Source organism: Struthio camelus, chromosome 26, assembly GCF_040807025.1.
Source record: "Struthio camelus isolate bStrCam1 chromosome 26, bStrCam1.hap1, whole genome shotgun sequence".
Taxonomy (NCBI): Eukaryota; Metazoa; Chordata; class Aves; order Struthioniformes; family Struthionidae; genus Struthio; species Struthio camelus.
The window spans coordinates 3,924,048-3,950,643 of NC_090967.1; the positions used below are offsets into that span (position 1 = coordinate 3,924,048).

The 26,596-nt window shown below is 57.6% G+C and overlaps 2 protein-coding genes across 5 annotated transcripts; one reads left to right on the forward strand and one right to left on the reverse strand.

Annotated features, from left to right (window-relative positions):
- The first annotated feature begins 433 nt into the window (after positions 1-433).
- On the forward strand, positions 434-11,033 carry ZNF414 (zinc finger protein 414). Of its 3 annotated transcripts, none has more exons than XM_068920051.1 (9): positions 434-549; positions 4,809-4,986; positions 6,180-6,287; positions 6,614-6,721; positions 7,857-7,962; positions 8,342-8,880; positions 9,284-9,334; positions 10,120-10,278; positions 10,522-11,033. In XM_068920051.1, the coding sequence occupies exons 2-9, from the start codon at positions 4,920-4,922 to the stop codon at positions 10,596-10,598; spliced, it is 1,215 nt and encodes a 404-aa protein (XP_068776152.1). In that variant the 5' UTR covers positions 434-549; positions 4,809-4,919; the 3' UTR covers positions 10,599-11,033. The 3 variants fall into 3 exon arrangements, with proteins under 3 accessions (XP_068776152.1, XP_068776154.1, XP_068776153.1); XM_068920052.1 differs by lacking the exon at positions 434-549 and adding an exon at positions 2,432-2,645; XM_068920053.1 differs by lacking the exon at positions 9,284-9,334.
- A 3,018-nt stretch (positions 11,034-14,051) lies between these two features.
- Positions 14,052-24,286, reverse strand: LOC104139145 (acidic leucine-rich nuclear phosphoprotein 32 family member B). 2 transcript variants are annotated; one of them, XM_068920301.1, is made up of 7 exons: positions 24,076-24,286; positions 19,626-19,775; positions 18,956-19,078; positions 17,728-17,926; positions 17,280-17,401; positions 16,820-16,874; positions 14,052-15,972 (listed from the first exon to the last, which is right to left on the reverse strand). In XM_068920301.1, the coding sequence occupies exons 1-7, from the start codon at positions 24,127-24,129 to the stop codon at positions 15,884-15,886; spliced, it is 792 nt and encodes a 263-aa protein (XP_068776402.1). In that variant the 5' UTR covers positions 24,130-24,286; the 3' UTR covers positions 14,052-15,883. The 2 variants fall into 2 exon arrangements, with proteins under 2 accessions (XP_068776402.1, XP_068776403.1); XM_068920302.1 differs by having other exon boundaries at positions 17,280-17,398; positions 24,076-24,270.
- Between the last annotated feature and the right edge of the window lie 2,310 nt (positions 24,287-26,596).

Consider the following 26,596-nt stretch of genomic DNA (forward strand, 5'->3'; position numbering starts at 1 on the left):
TCGGGCTGCTCCGAGGGGAATCAGGGTGCTCCAAGAGCCCTGGGATGCTGCAGCCGCACACCCGCTCCGCAGGGTGCGTGCAGCCCCCACGCAGAGGCTGCGAGCGTGTGCGTGTGCATGGGGGTGCGTGTGTGCATGTGCATGGGGGGTGCGTGTGTGCGTGTGCATGGGGGTGCGTGTGCGTGTGCATGTGTGTGCGTGTGTGCGTGTGCATGGGGGTGCGTGTGCGTGTGCGTGTGCATGTGCGTGCGTGTGCATATGCGTGTGAAAACACCCGGGGAAGCAGAGCCTGGGGACGGGGCGGGGGGGGAGGCACCAGAGCGGGGCCGGGCCTTGGTTGTCCCCCCCCCGCCCCCCGCCCCTCCGCTCCCCTCCCTCCTGCTTCCTCCCCTCCCTCCTCCTCCTCCTCCTCCTCCTCCTCCTCCTCCTCCCCGCTCTCGCGACAGCTGCGTGCAGAAAATGGCCCCCCGGCCCCGCCGCCGCTGATGCCCGCTGCGGGCGGCGCCGGCCCCGCCGCAGCCCCGCCGCCGCCGCCGCCGCCGCCGCCCGGTACGTGGGAGCCGGCCCGGGGGGGGCTCGGCCCGGGGGGCCCGCAGCTCCGCCGGGAGGAAGGGGGCGGCGGGGGAGCCCTGGGCTGCGGGAGCCTCCGGGCGAAGCCGCCCTCCCCGGGGGGGGGGGGGGGGGGCTGTTAGCTGCGGGGGCTGCTACTTCTAGGGGGCTTCTAGCCACAGGGGCTACTAGCCGGGGGTGTATTACCTTTAGGGGGCTACCAGCTCCAGGGGCTACTGGCCATGGGGAGCTGCTAGTTTTGGGGGGTATCATCGGGTACGGGTGATGATATTCACTAGGGGCTACTGGCTGGGGGTTACTATCTATGGGGGGGCTACTGGCCATGGGTGTATAACCCGTGGGGGGCTACCAGGCATGGGGGCTATTGGCCATGGGTGTATTACCCGTCGGGGCTACCAGGCATGGGGGCTGTTGGCCATGGGTGTATTACGCCTGGGGGGCTTCCAGGCATGGGGGCTGTTGGCCATGGGTGTATTATGCCTGGAGGGCTTCCAGGCATGGGGGCTATTGGCCATGGGTGTATTACCCATGGGGGCTACCAGGCATGGGGGCTATTGACCATGGGTGTATTACCCATGGGGGCTACCAGGCATGGGGGTTATTGGCCATGGGTGTATTACGCCTGGAGGGCTACCAGGCATGGGGGCTATTGGCCATGGGTGTATTACGCCTGGAGGGCTTCCAGGCATGGGGGCTATTGGCCATGGGTGTATTACCCATGGGGGCTACCAGGCATGGGGGCTATTGGCCATGGGTGTATTACGCCTGGGGGGCTTCCAGGCATGGGGGCTATTGGCCATGGGTGTATTACCCATGGGGGCTACCAGGCATGGGGGCTATTGACCATGGGTGTATTACCCATGGGGGCTACCAGGCATGGGGGTTATTGGCCATGGGTGTATTACCCGTCGGGGCTACCAGGCATGGGGGCTATTGGCCATGGGTGTATTACCCATGGGGGCTACCAGGCATGGGGGTTATTGGCCATGGGTGTATTACGCCTGGAGGGCTACCAGGCATGGGGGCTATTGGCCATGGGTGTATTACCCATGGGGGCTACCAGGCATGGGGGCTATTGACCATGGGTGTATTACCCATGGGGGGCTACCAGCCAGAGGGGCTATTGGCCATGGGTGTATTACCCATGGGGGGCTACCAGCCAGAGGGGCTATTGGCCATGGGTATATTACCCATGGGGGGCTACCAGCCAGAGGGGCTATTGGCCATGGGTATATTACCCATGGGGGGCTACCAGCCAGAGGGGCTACCAGCCATGGGTGGATCACCCCAGAGGGCTACTAGCCACAGGAGCTGTGGCAGGGGGTGGGATGTGTTATCCATGGGGGGCTGCCAGCCACAGGGGCAGGTAGCTTGGGGGGGTGGGGAGGGGCAAAGCCCCCGCTCTCCGCGAGCCGGGGGCCAAGCAGGAGCGTAGGGGCCTGGCAGCGCTGTGACCCGTCGCCGCTCGGCCGGGACGCAGGCGCCTGCTTGCTTATCCCGTCGGAGCATCCCCGGCCCCTCCATCTTCCCGCGCGCGTGCGAGGGAGCCGCTCGGTTGCCGTGGGGCGCTGAGCTCTGAACCCCCCCCCCCCGGTGCAAACTTTCCCCGGGGCCGAAGCCGGGGGCTGCCCGCTCGCGGCGGGACGCAGCTTTGTCCCGGGTTCGGCGAGGACGATGCCGCCTGGTCCTTCCTCCCGCGGTGGCTCCCGAGGGCTCTGCCTGGAAAGGAAAGATAATATTCCCCCCCCCCCCCCCCCCGCAATGGGCACTGAGCAGCTTAAGGCCCGGTTTAGCCAGCTCGCGGGCCGAGCGGCGTCCGAAGGCGCTATTTTAATTTCCCACGCCGCGTTTTAGCCCCGCGGGCAGGAGGTCGGGGCGCTTTGGCCGCGAGCAGGACGGCGGGCGCCGCGGGAGCCCTTCTGCTGTCGCAGCCTTTCTTTCCCGGCTCCCGGCGCCGCTCGTGCTCTGCGGCGAGCGATCACATGAGCCCCCTGCTCGGAGCCTTTGTCTCTTATCTCGTGCGCGGCGCGGGCTGCATTTCGGGAGCTCTCCCCGACCTCCGGCCGTAGATCACGGTATGGATTCCCAAATAGCCGTATTTCTCCCGTTTATCCTCCCAGGGTGGATTTGCAAATATGTTCGGCGCTTGCTGATGCATCCAAACCCGCCAGTTTGGATGGGGGAGATGAGCCGTGTTGGTTATTAACCGTAGCTGCTCTGCTCAACTGGGAGCTGCAAACCCTTCTGGGTACCCCCCCCCCCTTTCCCCATCAGCCCCAAGAAATGATTGTTTTCGGGGCTCCCTGTTCGTTGCAAGCGCCGGAGCGAGCCAGCACCGCTCAGTCCGGGCTTAAACCGGGACATTTTGTGTCGCCAGCGAGCTGGGCGCAGGCGTTCGCGCAGGCGTGCCCGGCCCTCCCCAGCAGGTCGGGGGCCGCTCGCGGCCGAGCCCGGCTCGCTGACACCTGGACGCCCCTGCAGCACGCGCGCGGCGTGATTTTTTTTTATTATTATTATTTTATTTTATTTTTTATCGCTTAGAGAAAGCGAACTCGAGGGCTGTTACTGTGGCAACCAGCCGTGCTGCTCCCGCATTGCAACCGAGCGGGTGATAAATTAAAAGCGGGGGGGGGAATTGGGGAGGGGGGGGAAATCTGCACGGGATTATTCCCGCCGCCCGCCCCCAGCTCGGTGCGCCAGGCCTGCGGCTTTGTTTTGTTTTTGCGTTCAGGCTTGGGGTTGGTTGGTTGGTTGTTTTTTAACTCGGCGTCGTCCCTCCCGGCGCTGGCAGGATGCGAGCAGCGCGGTGGCAATGGCCTTGCAAGCCGGAGGGGGACCTGCATGCCGGCCGGGGGGGTCCCTGGGGTCCTTTTTGGGAGGCGTCTGTGAATTCAGCCCTGGCCGAAGGGGTTTGGTTCGCTCAGTCCTTGCAAAGCGGCGCGGCTGTGGGAGACGAGGTTGGCGCAGAAAGTTTGCAGGGATTTTGATAGAGCTTTTTTTCTTCTTCTTTTGCATCAGGAGGGGGAAATGCAGTTTTGTTGGAAGAAAAGGTCTCGGGAATCTCCTTTTTGGGGAGAAGGAGCATTAAAAGGATCGAGGCAGGGCTGCCTCTTCTTGCTTAGCCCCTTATGCTGCATCCATATGGCACCTAGACGTTGCAGTGGCAGGAACTGAAAGAACAAAGCTTTGACGCTCCTGGGGTTTTTTCTGATAGCACGAGGCCTTGAAAGTGTAGCAAAATGTCAAATTTCTAGTCCTCCTTCCTCCTCCGAGTCTGTGTTTCCCTGGCTGGGAAAACTGATTCCAGATCAGCCCTAGATGTCACTGCCTGTTCCCGGGACCTGGTGCCAAATTGTCTCCGATGGCCTCTGGACGTGATGGTCAGGAGCGGGATGCTCTGGCCTGCTGCACAAGAGGCGAATTTTTTAAGTAGATTTTTTTTCGATAAACTGGGAGATTCTTTCTTTAAAAGCATTGCATCGAGGCTGTCTTTCGAAGCTCTCGAGGCAGGAGTCCGCTTGCCGCACAGTGAGCCTCCGGAGTCTGCCAGGTGTTTAAATGCATTGCTGGGTTTTCTGAATGTTACAGCTTGCTGGTGGGATCGTGAACCGTATGTGCCCCCCTTACCCACACAGGCTGAGCGAGGCCAAGGCATTTGCCAGGGACCAGGATTGTCAGGCTGAGGAAAGGTCCCAAAACACCCATTCTCAGGGGGGCGGTCCCTGCTGCTGATCTTCACAGTCATGCAGCGGGACCTGCTGTTCCTAGAGCATCCTCTTGGCACGGGGACGGGACTTGGCATCACCCCGCCTGCGCTTTGCAGCCTGTTGTCCTCCTTGCAGTACAATGAACCCTTAGAAACTGCGTTAGACCGGCTGATGGCCTGCGGGAGGTGGGACTGTGCCCAGCAAAGCCTCAGGCCTGGCTGGCAGCAAGAGAGGTTAGAAAGGCTCCTCTAATATTGCTTTGGTACCGCTGACGCCAGTGACCTTCGTTGGGCTTTGTAGGGGATTGATGGATGATCTGAAACTGCCTGTGGAGCAAGAGAGGCAGGAAGGGACAGCAAAGTCTCTGGCTTTAGAGGCTTTAGAAACACCAACCGGGACCTCCCATGATAGCCGCAGCCCTCTCCAGGCTGCGGCTCGGTCCCACCATCGCTGCTCCGCAAGCAGGAGGAGGAGGATGCTGTTGGCATTGCTCTGTGCCAGACTAACCTCTCACCCTTGTGTTTGATTTAGCGCCACCAGGAGAAGACCCAGTCGGTGGTGTCTGGCGTGCTGGCCCGCTCTGCCACCACCCTGGCTTTCCCTGAGCTGTACCCCTCGCCCGAGCCCATCAAGAGCGAGGCCATGAAGACAGAGAAAGATGAGGCTTTGCCCACCTTCTTGGGCAGTAAATACACTGGAGAGGGGGCAGGTGAGTCCCTTGCAATATGGGGGGCAGCACAAGGCGGGGGAGAAACCTTTTCTCATGTTGCTGTGAAGACCCTTCCGCCAAACCTTGTGCGGGGCTGTGACCGGCAGGGATGTTGGACAGGCTGTTTCTGCTCAAGTGTGCCTTCAGATGGGCTTCATGGACTCATGCTTCTCACCTAGTGCCCCTGCTTGGGTTTGGGTGGACTGGATCTAGCTAGAAGCACCCCAAGTGCGTGCACGTGTGTGTGTGTCCATGTGCACGTGTGCACTGGGCATCGTCCAGTGTCTGCAAGATGTCAGCAAGCTTTGCCACCAGACCAACAGCTTTTCCTAGAGCAAAGACCCTCACGCTTCTAACCACCCTCAAATGATCCTGCCTGGCTGGCTCCATCCAACCCAGACCCACTAGATCCCAGAACTGCCAGGGCCATTTAAGGTCTTGGTTTGTAACAGGTAGGAATGAGGCCAGAACAGTGAATTGGGCCAATCTTTGCAAAACAGAAACCTCGGCTCAACTTGAAAGAGAAATTGGCATTTAAGCGTGTAGTTATGGTGCCAAGCTGTGTCCTGCTCGAAGTTCAGACCCCGGGGGAGCCTCCTGCTTCTGGGCTCGCCAGCCAGCGTCCAGGTTCTGGAGGGGACCGGCAGAAAAGGTCCAACCCTGGCTCATCTGAACCTGCGGCTGGTGTCGTTGAGGGCTGTGCCAATCCCCAGGCCTGGGCAGCATACATAAATCTGTCCTGTGTGTCATCTCCTGGTGCTACGAGCACCTGGAGTTTAAACAGAACGCAGGACGCAACAGGAGGGGAAACTGTGGCACAGGAGCAGCAGAGCAGGCCAGGGCAGTGTGAGCTGCAGGCATCTTTATTTCCGGCCTGGTGACTTGCCTGCTGCATTCCTGGTACCATCTCTGCAGCTTCTTCAGGTTAATGGTTGGCAGCAGCTGGGTTCTGGGCTTGCTAAACTGCCCACCCAGGAGCAAGGAATCCAGGGCAGGTGGGAGGAGAGGGCACAGCTAATGCCTTTTTTGAGCATTCCTGGATTTCTGTGTTTGCGGGTGCACTTAAGCTTAGCAGTGACTCTCTGATGTGACATCCTTGTGCTGCTGCCTTCACCTCCAAGCTGGGTGATGCACAAATGAGTGCTTAGCTACATCTCCAGCAGATTTTAACCTGGAAGGACTCTCTCCGCCAGGTTGCAGCGACCCAGCTCTGTCCGGCAGCCAGATGCCGGTGGTGGGGAGCGGAGGCGGAGGAGGGCAAGCGCAGGATCTGCGGCTGCTGAAACGCCGACCTGTCCCCGGTGAGCTCAGCATGGGGCTCTGCGGGGCCTCCCCAGAGCAGGGATGGCGCACTGCAAATGCCATGGGAGAAGGCGGTGGCTCTGGGGTGGGTTTTGTCCTTGCTAGGATGAGGTAGCCTGTCCTGTCCAGGTCTAGGAGGGCCCTCTGCGTGGCAGGGTGGCTCATAGCCCCCAGCTGGAGCTGCTGGCTGGTTGCTGGTGCAGCTGAGGGGGTTTGGGGAGGCTCACCTTGGCCTGCGTGTGCTGGGCAGGATGAGAGGCTGAGAGCTGGGCGAGCAGTGGGTGCGTGGGCCTGTCCCAGGACCAACGGCTGTGTCTCCTTCCAGGGAAGCACTACCAGTGCTCAAGCTATGGCTGCAAGCTGGCCTTCCACAGCATGCAGGAGCTGATGGATCACTTGAAAGTCCACTACAGACCCACGCAGTCCCTCGAAGGTAAGGCTGGGCTTGCACACTCCCTCCCCGGGAGGGTGTCATGGGACAGACCATGTAAGAAGGCCCGTGCTGCTCCAGGGTGCCTTTTTTTGGTCGGATGGATGGATGGATGGATGGGAGGTGAAGTGGGGCTTGAAACTTGGCTTGCTGGTTAGACTGTGCTCCCTCTCTCTTCCAAAGATGCCCATACCTCTGGGAGATGCTGTATGGGCACACAGCAAGAAGCTGGGAGAGCATCAGAAGGGGACAGAAACCCTTGCTAGCTCATGGCTGGTACCAGGGTGATGGCAACTGCAGGGTCCTGCACCTAGGGAGGAATAACCCCAGGCACCAGTACAGGCTGGGGGTTGACCTGCTGGAAAGCAGCTCTGCAGAGAAGGAGCTGGGAGTGCTGGTGGACAACAAGTGAAGCATGAGGCAGCAATGTGGGCTTGTGGCCAAGAAGGCCAATGGTCTCCTGGGGTGCATTAGGCAGAGTGTTGCCAGCAGGTGGAGGGAGGTGATCCTGCCCCTCTCCTCAGCCCTGGTGAGGCCGCATCTGGAGTACTGTGTGCAATTCTGGGCTCTCCAGCACAAGAGAGACATGGCACTGCTGGAGAGTCCAGCGGAGGGCTACAAAGATGATGAGGGGACTGGAGCATCTCTCCTATGAGGAAAGGCTGCGAGAGCTGGGCCTGTTGAGCCTGGAGAAGAGAAGACTGAGAGGCGATCTCATCAATGTCTACAAGTATCTGAAGGGAGGGTGTCGAGAGGATGGGGCCAGGCTCTTCTCCGTGGTGCCCAGCAACAGGACAAGAGGCAACAGCCATAAACTGGAACACAGGAAGGTCCATCTGAACATGAGGAAAAACTTCTTGGCTGTGAGGGTGACAGAGGACGGGCACAGGTTGCCCAGAGAGGCTGTGGAGTCTCCTTCGCTGGAGATATTCAAAATGCGCCTGGACGTGATCCTGGGCAATGTGCTGTAGATGACCCTGCTTGAGCAGGGGGGTTGGACTAGATGATCTCCAGAGGTCCCTTCCAACTTCAACCATTCTGTGATTCTGTGATTAGCCCCCAAACCTATCCAGGAGGGCTCTCGGGGTGCTGGTTATGCAGCCAGGGCATTGCTGACTCTCCACCCCTCTTCTTACAGGCAAAACCTTCCACTGCCCCACTCTGGGCTGCTCTGAGAAGTTCCCAAGCATGCAGGACCTCATGACCCACATGAAGGTGCACTACAAGCCAAACCGCTACTTCAAGTGAGTCCCGCTCTGTCTCCCGAGTTGGGTGCATGTCCCATCCCGTGCAGCCCTGCCATCCCGTTGCGGCACGAGCTTTGGAGAACAGGGAGCTCCCCAAGGCTGGGCTGCCGAGAGCATGGTCTCTCGGCACGGCCGCCCCGTCCTTATGGGGAGGCAATTGGCAGCATCCAGACATCCCCAGGCACGTGGGATCCCAGCGGCTCTGGCCAGCCAACCCTGCTCTTTGCCATTGCAGGCCTTGCTCAAAGGCGAGCCCAAGGTTGCACCCATGTCCTCAGATAGCGGGGAGAAAGGCTTCCCATGGTGCCAGTGGCACAGGGCGGCGGGCGGGTGGAGGGGAGCCCCCGGCGCTCACGCTACCTCTCCGGCTCTCCAGGTGCGAGAACTGCCTGCTGCGCTTCCGGACGCACCGCTCCCTCTTCAAGCACCTGCACGTCTGCTCCGACAGCTCCAGCAGCTCCGGGCCGGCCCCGAAAGTCGACAAGCCTGTCCTACCTGCTACCTCTGCCCTGGAGAAGGAGCCCCTGGCCAAGCCGCTGGAAGGGCTGCCCAAGCTCCAGAGCGTCATCCGGCACATGGAGAAAGAAGCCATCCTCCCTAGCATGGACACGGTCACCGCCGCGGCCCCGGCCGCCCTCCCCGCCAGCCTGCCCGACCTGCACGGCTCCCTGGAGGCTGTGCCGCTCGTCTCGCCGGCCTCCCACCCCTTCCCGCTGCTGGAGCCCAACCTTTTCGGGCCGTCGTCCTTGACTCGGTTCTCGGGGCCTCCCCATTCGTCGGGGCCGGGGCCTTTCCTGTCGTATATGCACCCCTCGCCCTACAGCTTACCTCAGACCTCGGTCCAGCATCGCCTCAGGCCGTACCTGCCTAGCCAAGGCCTCCCCGTCTCCAACGCCGTGTGGAAGAAAAGCCAAGGTGAGAAAATGGGGCCAATAGGGCAAAGCTTCTTCTGCTTCCCGCCTTGACCAGCAGCTCCCGGATGAGGACCCGCCGGAGACCCTGCCAGCCGAGGACCCTCCTTCCTCCTCGCCCCGTTGGCCGCCACAGCCCCCCCACCACCACCACCCATGGCCATCTCCAAGCACCACCACCCCATCCCACCTTTCCGCCCACCTCTCCCCTTCCCCAGATGCTCGATTTGGCCACAAAGCCTCCAAATTGCCCTGCTCCTCCCCGGCGTGCTGGGGCGGGGGCCGTGCCGAGGGGCGCTTGCACGTCCCCGTCCCCCTGTCCGCCCCGTTTCCCCCCCCCCCCACCTCCGCCGCCCCGAGGGAGGGGAAGGCCTAATGCTTGTCTCGCCCCTCGATTCCCTCCGCAGGTGTGAGTGTCAGCCCACTCCTCCCATGCTTTGGCTCAGGAGTGACTCCAGGTTAGTTTGGCACCTACTGGTTGGGGGCTGCTTTCTGGTCAGCGGTTGGGGTGGAGGGGGGGGGAAGGTGGGTGGCCGGGAGGGGCAGCAGGGGCCGGGAGAGACCCTGCCGGGTGCCGCCGCAGAAGGCGGGTGGGCTGCCTCTGCCGGGGAGCTGCTGGCTGCCCGCCCCCGGGGACCACCGAGCCTGGAGCAGAGGAAGCGGCAGCGCCGGGCGGGTGGGCGCTAACCTGCCCTGTGGCCCCCCCCCCCCAACCTCAAGAGGTGGCTTCCCGGCGCTCGAGGAGGGCGCAGGATGCGGCGGCGGCTTCGGCTCGAGCTCACGTTCAGCCACGGCGGTGCCAGGAGGGGGTTGGCCGTGTCGTTGGGGTGCAAACGGCCTCCCTTCGCCCCCCCCCCCCCCCCCCCCCCCGGTGGGCACTGCAGAGAGGTGCCAGACGAAGTTTGGGGCCGGGACCATCTACCTGAGACTTGCTGCCCGCTCCCAAATTCGGGTTTCCCCCTCACCCCTGCTGGGGAGGGGGATTTCCCCGCCTGTGGGGAGAGCTACCGGCTCCTGCCCTCGCGGCACCAGCCGATCGGAGCCGCCACCGAGCCGGGCACGACACGGCCGCACGTCCCTGCCCAGCGAACGAGGCAGATGCAGGCAGCGCTTGGGGCCCAGGCATCCAGGGGCGGGGGGGGGGCTACGACGCCGCGGTCCACCCGGCATCCTCCGCCTCCCGCCAGCGGCGGCCTTCCCGGCGTGCGAACGCCGTGCTTCCCTTCCTCGCCCGTCCTTGCAGGGCACTCGTCCAACAGCCGCATCGTGTGGGAGCACACGCGAGGCCGCTACACCTGCATGCAGTGCCCCTACTCCACCGCCTCGCGCGACGACATGACGCTGCACATCGAGGACCACCGCAAGAACCCGCCGCCGCCCGGCCGCCTCGAGGGAGAGATGGGTAGGTCGCCGCTGCCGGGTCGGAGCCCAGCTGCGCGCGCGCGAAAGGGGCTCGAATTGCCCCGTGTAAGGTTTTTTTTTTTTTTTGGGGGGGGGGGGGTGCAAAGCAGCCCTGCAGCACCAGCTGGGGTTTTTGGGGGGGTGGGGGGGGGGGGCCTGGAGAAACTCAGCTCACAGCACATGCGATTGCTCCCCCCCACCCCCCCCACCCAAACCCTGACGGCTCTGTTCCCTCTCCCTGCAGATTTCGGCGTGGGTCTCGGCTCCTTCCACTCGAAGCTGCCGCCGGAGATGGAGAACTCCCTGTACTCGCAGCTCTGATGCCCCCAGGCTCCTGCTGGGCTGATGCTCCTCTTCTTCTTCGTTATTTTTCTCCTTCCCCTTCTCCTTCCCCCTCCTCCCTGGCTGGGCAGGCAGGGAGGCACAGCCCGACCCAGCGCTGGGGCCAGGACCCCTGCCCGGGTCCCGGGAACGTCCCCCACCACCCCGCGGGCACCCAGCAGGGGCGTGAGACCAAGCCGGTCGCTGCAGGGCATCAGCCCGGGGGTGACTTTTTGTTTTCTTGCATTTTCCGCCCCCCCCCCTTGTTTTTTTTTGGAAACTCTAAGCGCTGGAAACTCGTGTGCTCCCTCCTCATCCCCTAAAGGTTTTATTGCTTCACATCCAAGGGTTCGCGGTAGAGCCGGGTAGGTTGCTCAGGAGTTAGCGGACTTCTCGGGAAACGAGGTCGCTACGTAATAAATGGGAATTGTACAGGAGCGCGTCTGTCCGTGGCCGCCGGTCCGGAGCGGCGGCGTCCGCAGGGGCTGCCGGCGAAGGGGATTCGGGCCGCTCGCCTCGCTCCGCCGTGACTGGAGCAGGGACGCGCCGCAGCCGCGCGGCCCCATCGCTGTGCCGGCCCCGCTGGCCCGGCTCCAGAGGAAGGGAGGCCGCCGGCGCATGCTCGCCGCAGCCTGGGTGCGTGTGGATCCGGGTTAGGGCTCCGCGCTGCAGCCTGCGCTCTGCAGCCTGCGCGGCCCGTGCCGTACAGCAGCAGCAAAACCCAGTGCCAGGACTTGAGGGTTTTTAAGTTTTAAGACTTGCCTTCCCCTTACCTGACAGTGAGATGCTGCCCTGTGTTTGCTCCTTTATTGCAAATAACACTCACAGCTCAGGAAGGGGCTGAGTCCTTCCCGCAGCACCCTGCCCCCAGCACCCCCAGTGAGTCCATACCAACAGGCAAAAACCAGGCTCGGCTCCATCTCAGCTAGCTGGAGACCAAAACTGTGACCTGCCTCGCGCTGCCTTGCTCCAAGGGCACCCGGCTGCTGGGGAGGAAAGGAGAAAAGCAGCCCTGCAGGAAGCAAGGCGGGGGGGGGGGGGACCTGCAGCCCCGTGCTGTGCTTCAGCAGGTGGCTGCAGCTCGGGCACGGGCTTTGCACGCTCATCAGCCTCCTGCTGCAGTCAGCAAGGGCGCTCCGGCTCCTGTGCCGGTTTTCACAGGCAGTGGTGGATGCCACCAGCCCAGCTCGCCCTTCTCACCTGCAGCCAGGAGGGACTAAGCACCAGGCAGTGACAGGAGCAAGCAGCCAACAGCTCCAGGACCCCCCTCCAGCTCCCTCCTTCACTCACCAGATCCAAGGCACTTCTCTGAGCAGCTGGTTTTGCTGCAAGCAGTGGCTAAAGACTGCTCGCTGCTGCTGCACCAGCGCAGCGCCGGACAGCCGGGGCTCCCACTGCAGCGTGCACAGCCCTGGGGCCATCAGCCCTGGGGCCATCAGCCCTGCCAGCCCAAAAGCACAGCTGGGGACCAAGCTGCTCCTTTCAGACACGTGCCTTCACCCCCAAACACCCCTGGGAGCCCAGCTTCTCCCTGCCACCTTCCCATGTGCAGGGCTGACTCCCTGCCCAAGCAGGCAATGCACACAGGACCCCCCCCCCCCCCCAATACTTGCACCAGAGGGGCATAAACTAGTACCTGAGTTTCCTTGGGCTTGCCCCACGTTTCCTGGTTTATGAAGGGGTAGAAGGCAGCACAGCTGGGACACAGCTGCCCCCCCCCATCCCTCTGCAAACTCCATGCACAGAGCAGCAGCAGCTCAGAGCACCATGAGTTAATTCTCCCCCCTGCCCCCAGCCAGCTACACCCATGCGTGCAGGCAGCCCTGCCGCACCGCCTTCCCCAAACTCGCCTTTGGAGACTACACCCTGGGTGAGTCAGCCGGCGAGCACCCGCACAGGCACCCTTCAGCTCCAACGCAGGGAGCAGCCTGGGCTGAGGATGGCTAGAAAGGAGAGGAAAGCAGGGAAAGCCCAAAGCCAGCTGGCCAGACCCAGCTCCGGCGCATCTGCAAGCAGGGGGAAAGGGTGCGAGCAGCCCGAAGCAGCGGGCGGGCTGGCAGCAGGCAGATACAAGCCTGGGGTGGGGAGATAAGCAGCATGTCTCTATTCGAAAGGTGCAGGCCCCTCACAGGAGGGGTGGAGGAGAAGGGTTGAGTAGGTGGCAGATGAAGGCAGCTGCTGCCAACAGGGCTACGAGACCAGCTCTGGAAAAGCACACGAGCCCCTCGAGCCAGCAGCACGAAGCAGGGCTGGGAGCCAGCACGCTCGGCCGCATCGCTGCCATGCCTCCCCACCTCTCATCCAGTTAGGGCCTCAGGCTGGCCCCAGTACAACACACCGGGCCCCTCTTTGAGCAGGCAAGATAGAAGGACACTACATCAAAAAGCCCAAGCTAAAGCCCACGGCTGCAGAGACCTGGCAGAGCAGCAACTCATTGCAGAGCCAGACCAGGATAAGGCAGCCTCAGCAAGGTGAGGGATGTCTCCAGCCTCCCCCAAGAGATGGGGGGAACTAACCTGGATCTGTGGGATCGGGCACAGCTTGGCAGCTCAGCCTTCCCAGCCCCAGCAGGCACAGGCAGCAGCGTTGAACCCTCCAGCCCAGCCCACTGCTGGGTTCCTCCCCAGCTTCTGTTCAAACCCCAATACCCGGTTCCCTTCTCCAGGGCGCAGGAGTTTGGGTGCCCACCCTCAGATCCAGCACATCCATTGTTCACTAACCTCTTCCTGACCCTGTGCCACCCCTAAGTGCGTAAGCCCTGCCCTCAGCAGAGATGAGCTTCTAGCAGAACAAAAGTGGTCTATTTTAAGTAATTTGTGTTTAGTTGAGACTTTCTATAGATTAGAAAGGCAGATGCATGCACTGACCAAGCTCCTGGCTCACCAGAAAGAGCCACTGCAGCTACCAGTGAGCCCAGCTGCTCAGCTGAGGCAGTTTTCAAAAGCAGAGACAGTAGCACAGAATAGCAGAGGGCTGCACCATCCTCACATGGGTCCTGCAGACACATTCTTTGCAGGGACTCCTCTTTGCACTGCCTCAGGATGGTCTTTATCACTCCTCTCTGCTGAGCCTTCCCACACCAGAGGCCCCAGCTCCATCCCCATCCTCCTTCCCTCTGCCCAGATAAACAGCCCTGCCATGATCAAGTCAGTCCTGCAGAGCTTCCGCACGTGCATCCCCACAGCAACCGCAGCTTAGAGGCCTCCCTTCCCACCAGACTGCAGCAGGGATTTAAAAACAGACAAGCTGCACTTACCAGGAATCTGCTCAGCTGGGGCTCAAAACAAAAAAAAAACACCATGCCTGGGATGAACAGGACAGTCACTACTCCCAGAAGAGATTCCAGCTGCTCAAGAAAAACTGCCCCAAAACTTCAACCCAGTAGTTCTGCAGGTTGGTTGCAGCTCTGATGTTCCTAGAGCAGAGGCAGTGAAGACAGCATTCATTGCAATGGATTTTTAAAAACTGAAGTCTTTATTAAAAGTTTTATCCAAATTTTGTAACAAAAGATACAAAAGGGCTGGAGATCCTTATTTCTGGGACTAGTCTGACCAATCAAAACCTGACAGTTACTAGGCTAATATAAAATCCATACAATCTGCTAAAAATGCAGGGAAAAAATTAGAAGTAACTGCTGCTCTGAAATCTCTTTTTTTAAAATTCCTTTAACATTTTATAAGTTACTCAGTTTGCATTTTACAGGAGTAGTTCTTCTCTGAATGGTTATAGCTACTGTACAATGCAAGAGACAACAGCAAGAACAGAACAAAGCAACAGAAACTTAGATGTGCTGCAACACACAACACTGAAGGAACTGCTGTGAAGCTCACCTTCGAGTGCTGGGCGCTGAAAGATTGCCCAGAGCAACCGGGAACTCCACAAAGTGCCAGTGCATCTGCACCAGTGGAGAGCCTCAACACTGCATCTCTACACACCCAGGTGGAACAGGAGTTATTCCTGCCTGAGCATGGGTCTCCAGGCACCCAACACTGAACAGTTACTATCCCTGGATGCCACAGGGCCAGAGTTCTCTCCAGAAGCTAACACATGTGCCGTCCAAACACCTCAAGGCAGAGGAAGGAAGAGCTAGAGGTCAGAAACCCTATGGTGGAGAGCTACAACCTGGCAGGATTCTCCCCACTCCCTGTTCTGGAAACCACAGACCAGAGGGACACATGCTCCACAGCACTGTCTGCATTCCTGTAGTGCATACATACTATGAATGGGAAAAGAGCTGGATTTCTGATCAATGCACTTCTCTTCATGCTGAAAAGGAAAAGGGAGGAGGATGCATACACCAGGCTAGCGCTGAGGCAACTGTCCAGAGCTGTTACTGGCTAGCAGAAGGACCCTGAGAATATATAGGCTAACACGGTCTCCCGGGGAATGCCGAGTTAGGTGCATCACAGTGATACTGGTTGAATGGGTTCTGTACAGTGTGAAATGGAGTTTGACAGAAGTGCAGTATCCCTTAACCTGCTATTTCCTATCTCTTCCTCAAGACAGGCTGCTATGGGGTGAGGAGAAACCTCATCACAGCAAGACACTCACAGCCACAAAGCAGACTTACTTGGACATCCAAGAGAAAGTTATTCAGTGGCCAACAGGAAAAAATATTCCAGTTTATAAAAAATAGGAATGCAAGTACAGGGTTACTGCAAGGTGCATCATCAGAGGTACCAGGTCTTGCAAGCAGCCACCCACCCCCCATAGACCCAGGCACCCCACATCCCCAGCACTAAAGTATCTTCAAGCATCTCCAGAGATCACATCACCATTATTTCTGATCAGAGAGACCTCAGTGATCATCTACTTTGAGTCCATTTAGATGAACCAGATTTGCACCCACTGCTCAAGATGGCTCAAGCGTCTTCAGAAAGCTGGTCTGAGGGCATGCAGATAGCAAACACGCCTTCTTAGTTGTCAAGCAGGGTGGCGAGCTGGAGCTCTGGGTCCAGTGTGTGGCAAGGCTGATTTCAGACACGAAAGATACCCTAGGAGAATTTTTTTTGTTTTTTGTTTTGTTTTTTTTTTGCAAACTGCTGCACAAACCACAGAACGGAGAAAGCCTTTGGTCATGAGATACTTGTGAGAAAGTGAGCCTTGTATGGAAGATTCCCCTGAATGCCTACAGTATTCTACATCTTAAAAAAATATATTGTGGACGCTGCAGCCATACAAAGGGGGGAGGACTGGGAGACGGGGATTTACAGTCTCACATAGACACAACGGGGAGGTTCAGACAAGCACAGTCATAGTCTGTAAAACTGATTGGCTCGCTGGGATCAGTCATCCTCATCATCCTCTTCGTCTTCTGGATCTTCCTCTCCTTCATCCTCTAGATTTCGTTTTCTCTTTTCTCCTCGCGGAAGGTCTGCAAAAAGAGGTGAAGCGTGAAGCTCTGTTCAGTCTTGCAGAACAAACAGCATTTGAACTGTGGCTTCAAGCTATGGCAGCCACAGCTTGCTCGGGGACAAGCACAGACTAGACTCACACCACTGTGGAATGGAGATCCACCAGGCTGTTTCTCATGGCACCCCAGAAAAGCCCGGACTAGCAGAAGACACTAACCATTTTCTATGCCCTCCATGCATCCCACACGTCAGCAGGCACTTGAAAACATGTTTTTACTGAGCACCCCCAAGACCGCAGCATCTGTACAATTCACTCCGTTTTGACCAAGCTCATACAAGACCATTTAAAGTCATGCCAGCCACTGTATTCTGTTAACATTCACATGCCTATAGTCTGCTCTAACCGGAGCACCCAGACTCAAGTCAAGAACATCAGGCCTCCCCTCCCTACAGCTGAAACTCCAGAGGAAGCTATCGCTCTAAGAGCATTTCCTCAGAAAGACTGCTAACAAGAGTTTCTGTGACAGAAGTCTAGCTCCTGCAAGAAATATCAGCTCAAGCTACTTCAAACTGGTCTGCCAGGCAATTTACCTATTTAATATTTGTCAGATTTGCTCAGCTTGGTTAGCATTAACAGACACTAAAAGTTGTTTCCCCCATCACCACCGTATGATCGCTTGGTTTTAACCGCCCTTAACACAGTCCGTTAGGCATAAGCAGTTTCAGCAACGCCCACAGGTAAGAACATTGCACTTTTCATCAGGGAAAAGCGCAAGAGTACAGCACCAAAGCTGGAGAAATCCTAAGATCACAGCAAGTGTGCAAGACTGTTAATGCAGCTCTGCAGCTACTTATAATTCAACTTACCATCATCAACTTCATCTTCTTCATCCTCCTCACCGTCTTCTTCCTCGTCTTCCTCCTTAAGTCAAAACAGTACACTTTTGTTACAAGGACCACAACCCCATGAGTGAGGTGTAATTCTGCAGCATCCTTTTCTTTCACCTCCCTCCCACCCTTCCCTACAAGGCAAGGGAGCAGGAAAAAAAGGCACTATTGTTTTCCCACAAAGCTTCTCCCATCCCTACAAAGGGAGTTTTATGGGCTTTATCATTTGAGGCCACAGGAAGTACCAGGCCAAGCAATGAACAAACACTGAATTTGCAAATCCATGGACAGCGAGTCAAGAGGAACCTGTACAAGAAAAGCCAGAGCCGACTGCAGCAGCCCTCAGATCTGCCCAGACAGGCATCTGTGACATCTGGTCAGAGGGGTCACAGCAAGACTAGGGGACAAATGCACTATGCTTATGTCAGAAAAGTCTCACCTCATCATCTACTCCATCCTCCTCCTCTTCACCTTCCAGGTCATCATCTTCATCCTCTTCATCATCAATGACTTCTTCATCCAAATCATCTTCCTCCTCCTCATCATCTTCTTCCTCACCTTCTACCAAAAGGGGGAGATGCATGGTACAGTTCCCAAAGGCTTGCTATTCTCAGACAGTATGCTCACACCTCCTACCCCCAGTGCCACACAAGCAATAGGCATGAAATCTGGCAGGACAAGCATGCGCAAAGAATGCCAGCAACAAGCCCAGTCAGCTCAGAGCAAGCTTTATTTCTCATGCAGCCTGCCTGAGAAAGAAATGGGGTTTATCCAGACAACCCCTACCTCAGTGGCAAGTTATGATCAGCACTTATTTAGCAGCAAAATCCTGCAGAAGGGTGCAAGGGGTGGTTTCCCAAAAACAAAACCAAGAGCAAAAACCTTACCTTCCCCATTCTCATATTCATCTTCTAGTCCATCCCCATCTGCTTCAGGGTCCGAGTCAGGGGCTTCCTGGTCATCAGCATCAAACCCATCTAGGTAGGTGAGCTGAGGCAGGAGGGTGAATACACTCTCTCGGTAGTTGATCAGCATTGTCACCTCACAGTTGAAGAGGTCCAGACTATGCAGGTTTGGCAACTTTTTCTGCAAGAATCCATTTATTAAACCACTTACAAGGTGACACTATTTGAAGATCCAACGGCCATTAGAAGACCCTCTGAACAACTGGTTTACTACCCAGATCTACTACAGAAGTGCCTTCACATGCATTATTTGCACCATGTGCTCCTCAGAGGCGCACTATTACTTATGCTAAAGGTCCCTGGCAAAAATTCCTTTTCAGCTCCTCCGCCCTGCAGTTTCCCTTCCTTGAGGCCAACTCCCTCTGAAACCATTTGCAAATCTTGTTCCGTTTTGGAGGGGGTGGGCAACAAGTACAAGCTGCACAGCACCCCCAGCAGAAGGGAATCCCTGAGCCAGATTCATCCTACCTAAGAAGTCAGACAAAATACCTGGGAGAGAACACAGGCAGACCAGACCACATTGCACACAGATTGCACATCACGTGCTTCTCAGCACAGCCACAGCAGCTCTCCCGGTCTGGCTACCACACCATGTACTGGGTTAAACAAAGGAAGAGTAAAACAAGGTTTCAAGCTTTCTTTCCAAAGAGGATGGAAGGACTGCCCCAAAGGCAATAACTAATGAGGCAAATGCCCTAGATCAGACTTTTCAGCTACAGAGGCAGGATCACAAGGGTGATCACCCAGGGTGAGAGGGTCAGAGCCCAGCAGGCAGGGCCTTTGGACTAGCGTGATGGACACCCTCACTGGCATCCAAGCAACTCATCTCCATGACACCCCAGGTGCCACCTACCTCAAACTGCATCCAACCCATTAATGGTCCTTTCTCAGATGGACACTGATCACTGCATCCACAGTTTTACTCATCCAGCCCAATGTCATGCTTCTTTTAGCAACTGGCTGCTGGTTTTCCAGATAGAAGAGCCATTAACTATTAGCCCAGCCTCAAATTGGACCCACTCATCTGTTCCCAGCAGAACCACGAAGTGCTGTTGGAACAGTTACCAAGATGTTGGACTTCTGCTGCACACACATGCTCCCCAAAGGGAAAAATGTCATCCCTTAGAAGTCAGCACAGCCTTTCACTCACCAAGGGCTCCAGGGTATTGATGTCTTTGATCTTGTTGCCACTTAGATTCAAGTGTGTCAGGTTAGGAGTTCTCTCTGCTAGAACTTCAAGGCCACCAGAAATCCTGTTATCACTCAGCTCCAGCTGCCGGGAAGAAATAAGGTCACAAAGTGGCCAGCTTATGACATAGGCAATAAAATTCCCTGAGGACTGGACTATAACAGACATCCAAGTCCCAGACCCTGTCAATTAGACCACGCCCTAGAGTAGCAACTCAAGTTTTCACTTAAGACCCTTTTGCCAAGGTAACAGAGCCCCAACCACTTTTGTACTGTAGGACACAGCAAGTACTTATCCTTTTAGCTGTAACTACATAGCTTAACAAGGCAAAATACTTATTTTGTTACTGAAACTTCTGACAGTAGCACAACTGCAAAAGGAAGAGCAGAAGCACACTACAAAGAAATTTAGAAAAAAGTAGAAGCACACTACAAAGAGCTCAAAAACATTTGTGTTATACTAGAAAACAATCTCTCTCACTTGCTCAGGTTAGAGGTCAGCTTGCAGAAAGAGCACAACCAAGTCACCCTATTTTGGCTACTCCAGGAACGAAACCAACTCTCACCAAGGACAGGGCAGCAGAAGTCTGAGGGCATGGACAGCTGGAGATGAGACCACAGGTCTAACTCACCTTACGGAGTTTGTTAAGCTTGGGGAGATTGGAGACAGACAGCAAGTTGATGTTGATCATGCTGAGGAACTCCAGGTTCTCAAAATCCGAGGAGAGCCCAACAATCTTCCCATCATCCGAACGGCAGTTATCAAGAACCAGCTCCTTCACCTACCAAGAGACACTCAGAAGCTGTCATCATAAACTGAGCTGAGTCATCTTAAGTCAAGCTGCATAACCTATCAAGTTGACATCAGGCTGAGTGACTAACACTTCAAAGCAGCAGGCATGTATGAAGGTCTCCTTGTCCCTTTACTTAAGGGACATGAAAAATTTTAAAGCCAAATACTTTGTGAGGGCCCAGGGTCAGACTCCATAAAGGGTGCAGTCCTAACCACAGTTCAGTACAGGCTATGCAGTATGTTACCACTACAACATCACATCACATGACTGCAGCTAAGGTCCGTCTTCTCCACTAAGAAGCATTAACAGGTTGAACCATGAGGTTGCATCAAAATGTTTCATGTGCAAGGCATCAAAACCTTTCAAAAGAGCCACATTAAGCTTTACTGAAAAGGCCAAAGTCGTCTGGTTTTATCCCCTTCAGGTCTCTCACCTATAATAAATCTTCCCTAGATGCTGGAAAACCTGCCTTCAAAGGACTCATCCATTCCCAGTAACAATCTCCACACAAAAAACGTGGCCTCACCTGCCTACAGAGGTCTCTAAGCAGGGGAGCTCGATCCTAGGATCTGAGAGCAGGGCCACTGATGAGACTTGTAACATTTTACCAAACACAAACTGCACACAGCAGTCACCTCTACCTGATAATTTAGTACAAACAGTCCCTTGCAGCACTGGGCCCGAGCACCAGCACAGAACCACTCCCCACTGAGTATCTGAAGGATAAACATACCTGGCAACCCCATCTCCCCCTAAAGTAGTACAGCTGAACACTCAAGCTCCAGTTCTCACAGGCCATTTCCAAAACATGTTTTTGCCCCACACATCCTTCACAGCAAGATGCAAAATTAGTCTTGGCTAGAAAGCTGGCAATGCTCTCCACATTCCTCCTCTGCAGCTGCCCAGTTTTACCTCTCTTGCTCAGATCAGCCAACTATGAGAAAGTCCTTTTAAGATCCCTTTGCCTTACTATAACCATACTAAGTTTCAGGGCTGCCATGCCAACTTCACAACACGGACAAGCTCAGGATGAATTGGCATATAAATTCCCAAAGCGATACTGTTGGCCAGGGCTCATAGTCAAGCAGCAAACAAGCTCAACTGACAGTTTTGTTAAGTGTTAGAAGCAAAATGAACTCAACTAAGACAGAAGTACCCAATTAATTTAAGATTGTTTGCCATGCCTAAAGCTGACCTAAGCTGGCACTTAAGTTCTCTTCATTGGCGCAGCCACGCAGAGGCAATCATGAAAGCTATCAGGTTAAAAACTAACCCAGCCAAGAAGAGAGTAGCTTCAACCTGGGTCAGATCCTTGCCCTAGATCACAGAACAAATGCTTCGAGCTGGCAGGGCAACTGCAGGAACAGGAACAAGCAGCTAGGGCTGCTTCTTTCAGTAGCCACACCGGCTTATACCAGCTTTGGGTGCAGAGCACACATGCTCTAAGTCTGCTCAGTTCTGCAGTACACCAGCCATTCCAATTCCTGGGGTCAAACAAGAGGAAACTCGCTCTCGGCAGGCTAAGGGGACACTTACATCCCCCAAACAGTTCTTGTCTGCAAATTCCTTTGCCGCCCACAGAGGATCTTCTTTAACCTCCATTTCTCCAAAAGGCTTAATTTTGGGTCCATTTTATTTATGCTCCCAGTCTGATTTCAGGCTGACCATGCCAGCATGCTATAGACACACAGCAAGTTCATCACAAGAGTTGAGGAATGCCAGTCACCAGCTATCCTACTATAAAAAGGCCAATGGGACTGGCAAGGCTGGCCCGAGATAAGGGGATGCCTTGTTACTGAAGCAAAGCCTGGTGCACGCAGCAGCAGCAAGCCAGCTCCCATGAATACAGGCTTGAAGGACAAAAATACTTTTAAAGGGTGCAAAAATCCAAGCCTCAAGCCTTGGCTGACCTGCTGCGTACAGTGTGATCTAATCACTTCAGCAGCAACGCAGTTTAACTGGCCCCACCAGAAGCAGCAGCAGCATTCCTCTGCCTGGCTACAGAGGTATTAGCCCCACATAGGCACTGGGAAGCAAAAAAGTTCAGCAAAGCAGGCACTGGAAAAGGACAGCAAAGCAAACTAAGCAACAGAAGAGTGACTTAAGGCAGCTCAGATATCACCTTATTCCTTCTTTTCAGACCAGGCAGCTGTGCCACAGCCTTCTCCTTCAGCTCTGAAGCTTTATGTTTACACCCTGGCAATAAACTTCCTCCCCTACCAGAGGTTTAACCTTACCAGAAAACCCTCAGGTGAGACAGGAAATCCCACTAATAAATGGAGATAACTTAAGTATGAGAATTTCACTTCCGGTGCCAACAGCCACACTTTCTTATCTACCAGGACTACCGGTGCAAAAGTCTCCCAGCGAGCCCAAACGGTACTTCTGACTACATTTGTGGAAGAGTTTGCAACGTCCCTCCCTTTCTCCATGAATCACCAACAGCAGGGAGAGAACAGTTTGTGCTGCTCTTCCTCTTGACAACGTGACTTCACACACTGGAAACACTATTTCAGATGCTCCAGCTCCAGACAGAAAAAAGTCACATGCACTGGAAGAATCGTGAATCCCTCGCACAAGCAAGTCTCCCCGGAAGTCAACACCGACTTCGGTGCTGGCAGAGAGCACCCTTTTCATATTCCTCCACCCTGCAGCGGGAGAAACAGCTCATATGCACTACAGAAAAGGACCCCTGGGGATTCAGGGTGGAGGCTGAACAGCAGCTCCAGTTGCTCCTACAGCAACTTATCTCCAGGCCCCCCCCCCCCCCAAACTTTCCCAGCTGCAACACAACTCAAGGCCATGCTGGGAACACCTCTCACCAAAAAAAGGAGATTTTTAAGAAGGGGAAGAACACAAGGGAAGCGGGTGCAGATGCCTGTTGACACACCGAGAAGCCGCTCACAAACTTGCTACTAAAGGCGGCAGCAGGCTGACGCACATAGGAAGCGATTATCCCTAGAGCCTCACATACGAAACCTGAGCAAACACTACCTCAGTCATAGATTTACCACCACCACCTTAGGTGTTTTTATTTCCGTGCTGGCCGCGCTGATTAACCTCTTCCGACCAGGACTACGCGAGCGTTTTGGGCCCTGCCACAGCAACCCAGCAGCTCTTCTGCCTTAGGCCCGCTCGGCCTGGCCCCGCGAGGAGCCTCTTCCTCGACAAGCCGCGCTCTGTCACGCCAACCTCGCTACCCAGCGGCATTTTGACATCTTCCCGCTCTAGGGAAGTCCTTCCAGCAGAAGGTACGGGGACAACTTGTCAGCGTTTCCAGTCTCTCCAGCACGCTCGCTTTCTCCGCCGCGCGGGCCCCGAGCGCGAGGCCTGCCATGGAGTCGCCCAGCAGCGATCCCGAGGCCTGTGACAGCCTCCTGCGCCCTCCGCCCCATCCCTCCCGGGCTCGCCCTGCCTCGGCTCCAGCGGACAACGCTGGAAGACACGGCTGCCGAGGCCTCCACGAGCGAAACCTCAGAAAGGGGCGGGCGGCCCCACCTGACTCCAACGGTCGTTATTTCCACGGCAAAGCGGCTGCCGGGCCGCGGCCTCCCGCCGCCCGCTGGGGAAGGCCCGGGGCCGAGCAGCCCTCGCTCCCCCACGGCCACGCGGGGAACACGAGCCGTCATCCCCCCCCCTCCCTCAGGGCCGGGCGCCGCGGCCATTACGGCGGGCGTCGAGAGGCCGCGGCATGGCGGTCGGGGCGGCGGGCAAGGCCCGGCGAGGCGGCCCCGGCGCCTCCTAACATGGCCGAGCCGCGTGTGCGGCGGCGGAGGCGGCAGCCGGCCCCGCTCCGGCCATGTTAGGCGGCCCCGTGCGCGGCGGCGGGAGCCATCTCAGCCCGGCCGCCTCCCGCCCCGCCGCGCACCATCTTGTGCGCGGGTATATGAGCGCGCGTGTGAGGGTCCCCGCTCCCGTTACAGCCGCCCCCGCCGCACACGTGCGCGGCGCCCCGCAGCCGCGGCCCTTCCCGGCGGCGGCAGGAGCCCCCCCCTCCCCTCGCAGCGGGGCCGAGAGGGGCGACCCCCCCCCCCGCTTCGCGTGCTGCCACCCTGCTCTGCACCCTCCCCCCGCCCGCCCAGCTCCCCCCCCCCGGGTGAGGGGGGCACGCTCCCCCCCCCACCTCCGGCGCGCCGCACCCCGCGCAGCGGGACAAGCCCCGCAGACGCCCCCACCGCCGGGACGGGGCAGCGCCCCCCCCCAACCCCCGCCCGCCGTGCACAACACGTGTCGGGCGAGCGCGGCCCGCCGAGCCACCTCCTCCATATCCCCCCCCCCACCAAAGTACCTCTCCCGGCTTCTTGTTCCGCAGCTCCAGCGTGAGCCGCTTCTTCATCTCCATCCTCCCGCCCGCTCTGCGAAACCGCCGCCGCCGCGTCCCGCCGGAGCCCGCGCCAGCAACGCGCCGCCGCCGCCCGCGCCGCTTATATAGAGGAAGGCGCCAAAGGCAACAAAGGGGCCCCGGCGCGGCGCCCCCTGCCGGCCGCCGCCGCCTCCCGCGCCGCGCCGCCTCAGCCCCGCCGCGCGGCAGCGCCGCCTGCCGGCCGCCGCCCGCGCCGCGCCGCCGCTGACGGGGCTCGGGGCGGGGGGAGGAGAGGCGGTTGAGGGGGGTTGGTTGGATGAGGGGGTTTGTTTTTTTTTTTTTGGTTAAAACCGTGCCTTTTCACACGAGGCTGCGGGAGGATCGCCCGGGCGCTGCCGCGGCGCCGGGCTGAGGCTGGGGGAGGGGGGGGCACGGCGTTCGCCGCCTCCGTTTGGCACCCCTCGCCGCTGAGGGGGGGGCGGGTCCCGCGTTTTGCCTCCCATTCACCCCCCCACACACACATACACACACACACTTTGGGAGAACCAAAAAAAAAGGCCATTTCTCCTCAGCGATGCCTCCGGGGGCCCCGGCCAGGGCCGGTTCCCCCCCTGGTTCCTCACGGCCCGCGTTGGGGGGGCCGGGGCCGGCCGCAGGCCTCGCCGAGCGAGCGACGCGGCGGCTCGGGGCGTTTCTTCCCCGAAAGCAAGGCGTGAGGAGAGGCAACGCCCGCCGTCGCCAAACGGCGACATCCTTTCTGGCAGCGTCTATCCTCGACAGCTGTGACGCCGACGAATTAAGCTTCTGAAAACGAACACCGCTCGGGTCACCTCAGTTTCAGGGTGCGAAACGTGGGGCAGCAGTTCTGGCCTAAGTTATTTCCCCTTCCCCATCCCGTTGCTCCCGCGCAGCCCTGCGCTGCAGCCTGCTGCTCTTTTCCTCTGTCCCGGCGCAACCGCTCCTTAGGAAGGGATCCAGACTAAAACGCCCAGGCGTCTTCTTAGCTTCTCCTGCAGCGAGCGAATCGTCCTCCCTCGCCCAGCCCTCCGCGCGCCTCCGGCACGCTCGCCCTGCAGCCCCTGGCCGCCCTCCGTGCCGCAGGGGAAGACGTCACTCCTTGGGCGCCACTTTTCCTTTCCTGCCCTGGGCCACGTCTTTCAGCGGCTGTTGGGGTTATGCCACCCCGCGGTGCCGCAGCCCAGGATGCTGATAAAGCCAGGGTGTTGGTCAGGCTTTACCGTTAAATCAGGAAGGACGAGATAATTGTGGGAACGCCCTCGTTATTATTAGGGGTTACCATGATGTTCCCCCCCCCCGCCCCCGTAAAGATCTTGATGGGCAACTTGCAGAGGATCGCGTTTCTCCCTGGCCAGGGCTGCTGTCCAGATGCGAGCACCGTGAGTCAGGCAGGCTCGAAATCCTGCATTCGTGAGACCGGGGTAAAGGCAGAGGGAGGGGAAGGTTGCTGGTGCAATTACAACCTCTGAGGTTCGCACCGGAGGGAGAGCCTGCAGCAGGCAATGCCGTCGGGGTCACCTGTTTGCTGCTCTTCCAAACGGTAAAGTGGTGCTGGCCCGACCCGCTGGGGCTTGGGAAGGGCTCGCGCTGTCATACAGCGCTGTCTGTCGTTCCCAGAGACCCCTGCTAAAGGAGAAATGCTCCTTCACAGGGGGACGTGTCTGGATGCAGGAGGAACAGGATGCTCGGCAAGGAAAACGGTGCTGCCCTCCGTGCCTAGCGCTTGCACGCAAAAAAAAGGAGAAGCCCAAACTGGGAACGCGGCCTCTGCCTCTCTGCCCTAGGCGAGGTATGAGAAGGATTCCTCCCGGATGTGGGCACTGCTGCTGCTGACTTCATTAGAAATTGTCATAAAAAATATCCAAAGAAACCTCTCCGAGCAACTACCAAGGCTCCAAGTAAACAGGAACACGAGGGCTTGCAGGACTGGTCTTCTAGTCTCTTATTGTCCCCTTTGGCGGCAGGCCACTGGCTTTCGTTGTATGTGAGGAAATGGCTTTCTGGTACATTACTGTTCGTTTTTGCCAGTTGGCTCTAACATGAACCTTATTTTATTAGGAGTAGCAAAATAAAGTGGCTGTGGTCAGAAGAAGGGTTTAGCTTCTGAAGGGGCCAAAACCAGGCTATTTTTAAGAGCAGGCAAGGGGCATCTTGGCGAAGAAAAACTGTGCGTTTAAAGATGGTGCATTTTTGCATCTCTGTGATCTCCCCCTGCTCCCTCCCTGAACACGTCTCCGTCTCCCATCTCCGTTGCTCGAGCCCTGCTGCGTTTCAAAGAGCTCCTGGCTCTCTGCAGGTGGGGTGAGCAGCCCGCTAGGCGCTGCATCAAAGCGGCTCCGATCTCTTCCTCGATGTGCCTCTAAGCTCCCTCTGCTTCCCCCGAGACACCCAGCACTGAGGCTATGTGGAGGTGGGCGGAGAGGACAAGAAATGCCCATGCACCTGTGCATGCGAGGGGGACACAAAATGACGAGGGAGCAACTGGAAT